Genomic DNA, 10,341 nt, shown 5'->3' on the forward strand with positions numbered 1-10,341 from the left:
ATCAAACAGATGGAAGACAAACGCAAACAAGTTCCTTGCTTTTGTATGAAAATTGGATTCAAAGTTATAAGGAAAAGAGAAATTAAGTGATTAAAAATTAAAAAAAAACTCATAAAAAAACCAAAGGAAGAAAATTGGATGAATTTATGAAAATAATAAATCTTTTTAGTTTTTCTCTAGAAATATATTATATTTTTAAAAATTTCAATATACTATCGTAGGATTTTTCAGCAATATAAAAAAAGCATTATAACATCATATAAAAATATTAAAATATAGTGTTTCAATAAATTTTATAAACATTTTGTGTTTTTATAAAATTTTATAAAAAAATTATAAACATTTTGTGTTTTTATAAACATTTTGAAATTTTATAAAAATTTCAATATACACAAAATGTTTATAAAATTACAATGTTTTTATACTATCTTAGGATTTTCAGCAATATAAAAAAAAAGCATTATAACATCATATAAAAATATTAAAATATAGTGTTTTTAATAAATTTTATAAACATTTTGTGTTTAGTGTTTATACACTATGTTATAGTATTTTCAAAAATATGTTATAATATTTTATTTTTAATATGACTAAAAATATTATAAATATAGTATACAAATATTATAACATAATATTTTTTTTCATTATATTATAATATTTTTTTAGTATTATTAAAAATATTATAATATATTATAAAAATATTATAACTATGCATTGACCCATATTTAAAAAATAGTATTATTTAAAGTTAAGTGCCCAAATATTCGTGCGGTGTCTTTATTGCTTTATAATTATGCAAAAGTATTTACAATAATTGTGGTTCTTATCGCTTCTATCTTGAGTCCAGGTCCACGTGCACTTCACGTGCAGCGGCCACGGAAGGAGGAGGGGGCCCAGAGAACGCCATCCCTCCCACTTCGCCGGTCGACCAGTCGGCGGGGTGAGACGGCAATCTCTTCATCTCTTCATTTAAAACAATAGGACATATCATCGAGCACGTCGCGGTGTTGCCTCCTTCCTCCGCTCTCGGGCCGTTGCCCACCGAAATGGCCGTCGCCCTGTCCCTCCCCTCACCCCCGTCCCCGGCACGTCGGCTCAGGCCGCTGCCGGCGCCGCAACGGGCCTCTCGGCAGAGACTCCGCTCAGCACTCATCGAGGCCCGGCCCGGCCCCGCGGCCAAGACTAAGGGCGGGGGCAGCGCAGGAAGAGGGCATTACGCCATGGAGCTCCCGGTGGAGACGCAGGCGCCCGCCGCTCCTCTCTCCATCATTTCCACAGATCGCACCGTTGACATGCAAGCTGAGGTGCGAGCCTTGGCACGCGCCGCCAATGCCACCGTCTATAGCCCCCAGGTCCTCGCAGCCAAATATGCCTCTCGGCCCCTCAAGGTAAGTCTCAATTCGAGGGTTTCTTCCCTCTGCCCCCGGCTTCTTGATGTTGGTAATGTTGGTGGTAGGTGCTGTTGAGGATGATGGAGATCATCACGGCGTTGGGCACCTTCGCGTTGAAGCTATCCGTGGACCAGCGGCGAGGGCAGCTCGACCAGCGGAAGCGGCAGAGGGCGGTGGAACTGACGAAAACCCTGACGCGATTGGGACCGACATTCGTGAAGATTGGGCAGGGCCTGTCCACCCGACCGGACATCTGCCCACCCGAATATCTGGAGGAGCTCGCCGAATTACAGGTCTCCTGCTCGGTCTAACCGATTGCCCCTTTGTTCTTGATAGTAATCGTTAATCAATTTCTCGGCTGGTTCGTTCTTCTTGTTGGAGCAGGATGCGCTCCCGACGTTTCCGAATGAGGAAGCATTTGCTTGCATCGAGAGGGAGCTAGGTATGCCTCTCGATTCCCTTTACTCGGCCATATCGGCAGAGCCGATTGCGGCTGCGAGTCTAGGCCAGGTCTACAAGGCTCAGCTTAAGTGCTCAGGCCAGGTTGTCGCCATTAAGGTGCAAAGGCCAGGGATTGAAGAAGCAATTGGGTTGGATTTTTATCTTCTGAGAGGTATAGGTTTTCTGATAAATAAGCACGTTGATTTCATCTCCACCAATGTCGTTGCTCTAATTGATGAGTTTGCCAAAAGGGTTTACCAGGAGCTTAATTATGTTCAGGTACATAACTCATGAGTCCATTACAATATGTATCCAGTCGATAAGAAACTCTATATGCCTCAATGTTTTACAGTAGTGTTTTATACAGGAAGGCCAGAATGCACGGAGATTTAAGAAGTTATATGCTGACAAGAAAGAAGTCCTTGTGCCAGATATATATTGGGATTACACTAGTGCAAAGGTGCTGACGATGGATTGGGTGAATGGGGTTAAGCTTAGTGAGCAAGAAGCCATCGAGAAGCAAGGTTTGAAGATGTTGGACTTGGTTAATGTTGGTGTCCAATGTAGCTTAAGGCAATTGCTTGAATATGGGTTCTTTCATGCTGACCCTCATCCTGGTAATCTCCTAGCAACACCAGAGGGAAAACTTGCTTTTATTGATTTTGGTATGATGAGCGAAACACCAGAGGAAGCAAGATCTGCTATTATTGGTCATGTAGTTCACATGGTTAATCGGGATTATGATGCCATGGCACGTGATTACTATGCATTGAATTTTCTAACATGTGATGTAGATGTATCTCCAATTGTCCCAGCTCTTAGGAATTTCTTTGATGATGCACTCAATTCAACCGTAAGTGAGCTCAACTTTAAGACCATTGTGGATGGTCTAGGAAATGTTTTATACCAATATCCCTTTAACGGTGAGTTTTATTTGTACCTAGCATTGGACTTCACTCATGATATTGCTCATCTATGTTTGAAAAACTCCAGAGAGCAGACTTGTGCATTTATGCTGATTTAGAATTGCAATATCTCTGCTAGCCATATATTTAAAATTACGTTAGATATACAACACATTGACATCTAGCAAGTTTGTTAACTTATAGTGTGCTTTACTTGCTCGCAGTTCCAGCGTATTATGCGCTAATATTGAGGTCACTCACAGTGCTAGAAGGTCTAGCCCTTTATGCTGATCCAAACTTTAAGGTGCTTGCTGCCTCATATCCATATTTTGCTAAAAGACTTCTTACTGATCCAAATCCATATCTTAGAGATGCTCTCATTGATCTATTGTTCAAAGATGGCAGATTCAGGCAAGCAACTGAATTGATTCAATTTGGTGCAATATATTATGATTGGTCATTGGACCTACTTGGAATTGTCACCTAGTCAGGATTAACTTGTGTGGTACCTCTACCTAGCATGCAGGTGGAATAGGCTTGAGAACCTTCTTGTTCAAGGACGAAAGGATAAAGATTTTACTACTAAAGAAGCTTTGCAACCTGTTTTGAAGCTATTACTGGGTCCTGATGGTGAAGAGTTACGAGTTCTTCTTGTGAAAGAGGCTGTTTGTGTCACTGAAGCTATTGTCTTGGGTACGATGATTGATGCATATAAATCCATACCTGACTTCATGAAGGGCCTGATCAATAATGGCAATACAAGTGGACCTTTTAAGCTTAGTGATGGCGAACAAGCACGGATGCTAGAGCTTCGAGATAGAGTATTAAGAATATGGAGCCTATTGAGATCGTCAGATGACTTTGATCCAAGCCTTTTGCAACCAATTTTGCAGGTACTGCCAATTACACTATCATTATTCCATTATCAGGTATGCACTAATCAAAATTACATGGTGGTCTAGATTTGCAGTTAAAATTGTGGACTTTGCTTCGTACACTATTATGTTAGATTGGAGACAACCCACAAATTTTTGATATTTGCAAATTTGCCTCTCCATTTTCTTTTTATAAATCTAACCTTCAAACCATGGTCAGTTATCAAAGTGATCAAATATGGCATCTCAATTTTGTGTGGTGATTGCCAAAAGGTTTTTTATCCTTAGAATCCACTGAATCTAAACCACTCTCCTTAAGTATGCTACCCAATCACTAGTGTACAAGCTGATTGCGAAAAAAATCTAGTCTATAAGTTTATATTGATAAGTATATTGTAAGCTTTTAGGAAATGAGTAGCTCTATTATGAGTAGCTCTATCATACCTACCAAAGTTACATATTATACCGATACACTCTTAGCAACAACTTCCCACTTCAATGGAGCTTCACATCAGTGCAGCTTTGATCAAGCTTTTTTAATGTTTTATAGGCATCTTCAAGTCCATATGTGAGTCATTGTTTGTTTCTCCTCACCCTACCCACCAACATCTTTCGTTTTTTTTGTCCTTTTGAGTTTGTGTCATTGACATGTTTGTTTGGTATGGCATTGGCATGATTCATGCTGCTAGTACAAATTTAGTTGGCTTCTGATCAAATATAGGGGCATGTCACAGCTAGTGACTTGAACTATGAAGTATTTTCCAGATCACTATTAAAGGAATTATCCGAAGTATTTTCTGAATTTAAGGAATTAAAAATATTCTTTATGACAATCACAATGGATTTCAATAAACTCTGTTTAGATAATATGTCTTTGTAGTCCAACCATAACCAATAAAGGCATTTAATCGAGGCAATAAAACCATAACCAAAACCCTATTAATAAAAGTGAGTACTAATTCTATGATCTTACAATTATAGCATGTGCCATAAAAATCAAAAGCCTTCCTTTCCTAACCATCAATAAGTTCTGTACTTGTTGATGTACTTCTGCATCTGGTCTGAGGTTCCTTCATCTAGTCTGAGGATATTGGATTTAGAAATGGGATACTTTTTTATTGATATTTCTTTTTTTCTAATATCTTAGTTATTGATGACCCATTTGTCTGATAAGCCAACAAATGAATTGCCTTGATGAGGGTTCATATGGTAGACATTCGTGTTTTGTCCTTATCCTAGTTAGACATCCACTAACGTAAGTTGGACAATTGGATGTTATGATTATACTGCTTGAGTTTGATCTGATCTTTTTTGTTGAAGTCCTTTCATGGCTTCTTTAGCCTTTTAAAAAGGTTCTCATATATGAATATCTAGATTTTTATTGTTCCAAATGCCGGTCTTCGTGTAGGCATCATATGCTGTATTTTCAATCATAAAACCAATGATTAGGCATCATCTGCTGTATTTTCAATCATAAAACCAACGATTAAGACATTACATAATTTGATGGAGTCTCAGCCATTGCTTTCTAAAACATGAGATTCATAAATGGCATGTCCGATAGAACAGGGTACAGCTTGTATATTAAGGTTTGGTGATGTAAAACAAGGTAGAGAAATAGAGAGAGAGAGAGAGTAAAAGAGGAGTGAGATTAAAGATTAAAGAGTAAAGAAAGAGAGGAATGTGATTAGAGATTAGAGAGCAGAGAAAGAGAGGGGTTAGATTAGTGATTAGAGAGGAGAGAAAGAGGTTGGATGCAATATCTTTTCATTTAAATCTGAAATATCTCATCCATTGACAAGCTCTATTATTTATAGGGATCTAGGAGTCTTAGTATAATTAATGAAGACAATGATTCTAAAAAGTAATATACTAGGGAACTTGTATGCCTTTTAAAAATTCAAAATATGACTTCTAGGAGACTTAAATAGCTTTAAAACAACTTATTCAAACCGAACTCATTGACACTTCTAATCATTTCCCTCAAATTGTCACCAAACCGAACTCGTTGACCCATTACTTGGATTTGTGGGTTTCTAGTAGGTTGTAAGAATTCATCATTAAGGTTAAAAACTTGGTCATTAGGAATTGTTGAAGCATGATTATGAACAAGTGTCCTATATGTGGATCTAGGATTTGTTTGAAGTAGAGCTTAAGGAGTAGGTCAAATTCCTTGATTAGAAGCTATAGATTATGGAGAATGGTCATGTTGCCTAATTGACTCATCAGCCTCCTTATTTATATGTCGTTTTTCAAGGCATTGGAGAGCGCTATTAGAACTTAGGTCATTTGATCAGATAACTAGTTCAACATTATGTGATGATCTACTAGTTTAGCCCTATGGGTATCTACCTCACTCTTTTAGTTTTGGGAATCATCATTTTTGGGTTGGTTTTCACATTGCTTGGTCATGATTCTAATGCTACTGACAAATTACTTTTTGGTAATGAGGTTGTTAATTGTTACACTGCACAAGATAGAAATACAATGATTCAAGTGGTTCTCTCACTTTTTTTTTTTCCCAAGACAACTTTCAAGGGTTTAAAATTTGAATGGTGCCTTAGTTGTAGTTTAAGGGGAGAGAGAGATAGTGATAAATAGAAAAAAAAAAAAGGAGAAAACAAGGGAAGAAGCGATGAAAACCATAATATAACAAAATATACGATTTTTTTTTGACAAAAGTATTAGTGAAGTTTTCAAAAATTACCAAGCATCGAGAGCTAATTGGTTCACCAATTCCGAAGGGACAGTCGTTCTAAAGTCCAACTCCACATGCAAGGGATTGATGTTGGAGGTGTAAGAATCCGTGTCGTTGATTGAAACTCTTGTTGCTAGTTGAGGCCCAATGGGGTGTAGGGTAGGTTTACAATGTGACTTCTAGGAAACTTAAATAGCTTTAAAACAACTTATTAGGGCTGAGAAGAAAAAATGTGCATTTAATACGAAAGTAGAGCCTCAAGGTTAGCACCTAGAAAGACAAAAAAGATTACTATTTTTTCACACAACTTTTAGAATTTTTAGGTTAATTAATTGATGATTTTTTGCTAAATTTTTTATAATTCTTCTGAAATTCTATAAAGCTAGATGGCTCTCATCATTTTGGTTAGTCTCTTTTATTTGTTGTTCTATTTCTCATGTGTTTGAGATTCTGGTAAATGATTTTGTTGGACCATCATCAACAAGTTTGCTTTTTAGATCGTTAGATGGAACCACAGTTTGGTCCATTGTCAGAATGAGACAAAGCATGCTCTTTATTTAATCCATTATACCACAGATAAAAAAGGAAAAAGAAAACAACAGCATCGCTGTTCAATGTTTTGTTCTCCTGATGCATATCAACTCTATCCATGTAAAAAACTTGCATTCCATTTCCTCTTTTGAGAGATTCATTGCAAGTATTTACATATGGTCCTTAAGCATGTCACTGCACAGGTTCTGGAAGAACCAGAAGCTCGCAACCTTGGTGGTCGTGTGTTTGGAGGAATTACACAACGCCTGGCAGCTCGACTGCTACAACAAGTCCTCAGATATCCTACCACCACTTCTGTTCCTCGATAGAAGTTACCAGCTTAAGCAGTGGTACATGTCCTCTCATGCTTTTTTGGCACAGCAAATGTGATTCGATTATATGCTCTTCTTTAGTGTATACGTTCCAGTTAATGGATGAAAGTCCATTTCTGATCATCATACTCCTGCATAGTCTTCTATGTTCTTAATGTTTTAGTCATTAATACTGCAATCCTCTTCGTGAAAAATACTCTTCTTCACTGATAGTTGAAAGCTATTCCAAAGAACATGACAGGTTGGGCCACATTTCTAGGGCAATCTTGTTGGGTTGGGTTGGGTTGTATTGACTGGTCCCAGTTGGGGTCAACTCCTACTTAACTCATCTTCGGCTGAATGTTGTATAACACTACTCGAACGCTTACCTTTGCAAAGTTACAAAAAACCATTGTTAGATGCATCAGCTGTCATTGTTCGATCTGCAAGTAATCTTAATGTCACCCACAATCCTGTTTTCCCCACCTAGGCATCTCCAGATGCGATTTAGAAGAATGCTTCCATTACTGTTGGAATGTATAGAGTTCGTTTACTTCACTTTCTATACTGGTTCTATAATTCAGGATAAGTTGTTGTATAATTCTTTTATTTGACTATATGTTGTCTTTCCTTTTGGATGCACAATTTTCAATGCATATAGGTTGCTGTATAATTTAGAGTTATAGCCAGATCATATGATTCCAATACTCGGCTGTATAGTATAATTCTTTTTATCTGTATAATATCTTTTAGTCGTACAATTGTGGATCTAGTGAGGTTCTACCTAAGTCTTGTAACCAAGGCAAGTTGTTGGGTGACAGGGAGACGATTCACATGGTCACATTTACGTGGGGGCTCCATGCATGCATGGGGAAGGACAAAAGTGTCGGTGAGCATGAAGAGAAATTGGGTACGTCAAAACTAGAATGAAATTTGACTTTTTGAGATCCGACACATTTATTTACTATTGTTGGTCAGAACCCCTTGGACCCACGTGCCTATGCTGAATTTAGATGACCACTCGTGTACTTTGACCATGGATTTGTGCCACCGACAAGCCTTTGACAATGAATTCAGATATTATTTGGACGAAATTGCATGCATGTCCCTACAAAGTAAGTGAATCTTAATATTAGAGGGACATATATGCTATATTAACATCGTTAGGGGCAAAGTTTGTTTATATATATATATATATATATATATATATATATATATATATATATATATATATATATATATATCCTTGTAATTAGTCTTCATCATTTGATAAGGTTTTGATATTTTAATGGAAAATAAAACCATTTTAATTTTTTATACAATGATAAGAATATCAAATGTAGTTTAGATATTTTAAATTTTAAAATTTTAAACTCAAGTTAGTTTGTTGACTAGGGTTTGTGATGTTACACCAAGTCATTTTTGGGATGATAACAATAGGGATATAGATGGAGGGATTTTAGCAACATGTTATTGCTAGACTTTACAATAGCAAATGCATAAAGTGTTTGTTGAGACACTTGATTGGTTAGTACATTATTATAGAAATGATAGGTTTCATGTTTAAAAAATATAAAAAATTTAGGAGTAAGCGACATAATTTTTTTTGTTGAATCTCGTATTTTGATGATTAAACCAATTGATAATTGTGTTTATGTCTTAATTTGCGTTTTGAGTGACGCAGGATGCTTCGATCAGGATGAGACAATTAAAGTAGGAAAAATCAAGTTGTGCCGGAGGAACATGTCAGAAGATTGAACGTCGGGCCGATGGATCGGTCGACGTATCGACAGAAGGCTTCGAGCCGTAGACTTGGGCATCGGGCCAAGAAGAGCGGGTATTGCACCAAGGATATCGGAGTTGCAGAGTCAACTGGTCGATTGGGTAATAGGCCGCAGGAGAGGACGATGCGCCGAAGAATCGGACGAAGCATCGAGGGACCAATGACATGCCGGACAACTTAGTTAATTGCTTAGGATTAATTGTTTCGATCGAAGTTTTGTTTTAAGTGTGTAGGATTAACTACGATGAAAGAAAGAAATGCAGCAGAAGTTGTGCCGGAGTTAAGACTATGATCACGTTGGGAGTTCGAGAGCTCAGTCCAGACGGTCGTCGGAGGTTCTGCGGGAACAAATCCGAGAAGTCTAGGAGCTTACAAAAAGAAGCTCGTCGGAACTTGCCAAGATCAAATCGTGAAGTCTAGGAGCTTGCCGGAAGTCCGCAGAATGGTTTCCGAGAGTTTATCGGAAGACCGCCGGAAGCTCGCAGGAAGTTCGCTGGAAGAAGTCTTGATTTGCGGACTTTGTAATAGCTTAGGAAATGTCTTTAAATTCGTAGTTAGCACGTCAATTAGGGTTAGGATTAGGTAATCCTATAACCCACGTAGGGGCCAATTGGGCTCAAGTTCGGATTGGTTTGGGCCAAGTTTGGAGCCCAACCAATGAGCTGAAATAGTGTAGGCGGTGGCACCGCCATATTAGGAGGTGGCACCGCCATATTAGGAGGTGGCACCGCCCAGGAGACGGTCTCCCAGGAAAGTTGGACGGTGCAACCGCCTTAGGCAAGCGGTGGCACCGCTTGGGCTCAGTCTCCGAGCGAGACTGGGCGGTGCAACCGCCTCTGACAGAGGTGCAACCGCTTGAGCTCGGTCTCCAAGCTCTGGCAGGAGGTGCAATCGCCCTTGACAGGAGGTGGCACCGCCCAGAGGCTTAGTCTTCGAGCTTTGCCAGGCGGTGCAACCGCCAGACCCCGGAATTCCGGGAGATGATAGTTTTGAGCTCCAAATTCAAACTGGTTTGGAGCCTATAAATACCCCTCCAATCCCTAGGTAAAACACACAAGAGAGCAAAAAAGGAAAGAAAAGTTGTAGAAATCAGTTGAGAAATCCCTCCTCTAGCTTAAGTGTTAGAATTCTGTTTAAGAGAGGAGAGTGAGTGCTTGTAAGGGTTGTCTCCTAAACCCGGTAAAAGGAGAAGAGGGGTGTAAGGAGATTGATCTTCACCTAGTAAAGGAAGATCGTTAGTGGATGCCGGTGGCCTCGACGGAAGAGGAATCAGAGGAGTGGATGTAGGTCACGATTGACCGAACCACTATAAACTCTCGTCTTCTCTGGTTTGCATTTACTTTGAGCATATTATCTTTACTGCAAACCTCCTCAATAGCTTACTGCCTTCTGCGCATTTACGATCG

General features: G+C 38.7%; 1 protein-coding gene across 1 annotated transcript; it reads left to right on the forward strand.

Annotated features, from left to right (window-relative positions):
* The first annotated feature begins 901 nt into the window (after window positions 1-901).
* On the forward strand, window positions 902-8,246 carry LOC103999716 (protein ACTIVITY OF BC1 COMPLEX KINASE 3, chloroplastic). Its single transcript, XM_009421541.3, has 8 exons — window positions 902-1,388; window positions 1,457-1,684; window positions 1,776-2,111; window positions 2,200-2,755; window positions 2,962-3,148; window positions 3,264-3,630; window positions 7,045-7,191; window positions 7,974-8,246. Exons 1-7 carry the CDS (start codon window positions 1,047-1,049, stop codon window positions 7,168-7,170), a joined length of 2,142 nt encoding a protein of 713 aa, XP_009419816.2. The 5' UTR covers window positions 902-1,046; the 3' UTR covers window positions 7,171-7,191; window positions 7,974-8,246.
* The last annotated feature ends 2,095 nt before the right edge of the window (window positions 8,247-10,341 follow it).

The sequence above is a fragment of the Musa acuminata genome, unplaced genomic scaffold (assembly GCF_036884655.1).
Source record: "Musa acuminata AAA Group cultivar baxijiao unplaced genomic scaffold, Cavendish_Baxijiao_AAA HiC_scaffold_1137, whole genome shotgun sequence".
NCBI classification, from domain to species: domain Eukaryota; kingdom Viridiplantae; phylum Streptophyta; class Magnoliopsida; order Zingiberales; family Musaceae; genus Musa; species Musa acuminata.

Bases quoted from the DNA above. Each gene is read 5' to 3' on its own strand.
- LOC103999716 (XM_009421541.3), top strand. From the start codon at position 1,047: ATGGCCGTCGCCCTGTCCCTCCCCTCACCCCCGTCCCCGGCACGTCGG. The intron at 1,685-1,775 runs GTCTCCTGCTCG...TTGTTGGAGCAG, and splicing joins AGGAGCTCGCCGAATTACAG to GATGCGCTCCCGACGTTTCC. The intron at 3,631-7,044 runs GTACTGCCAATT...GTCACTGCACAG, and splicing joins TTTTGCAACCAATTTTGCAG to GTTCTGGAAGAACCAGAAGC.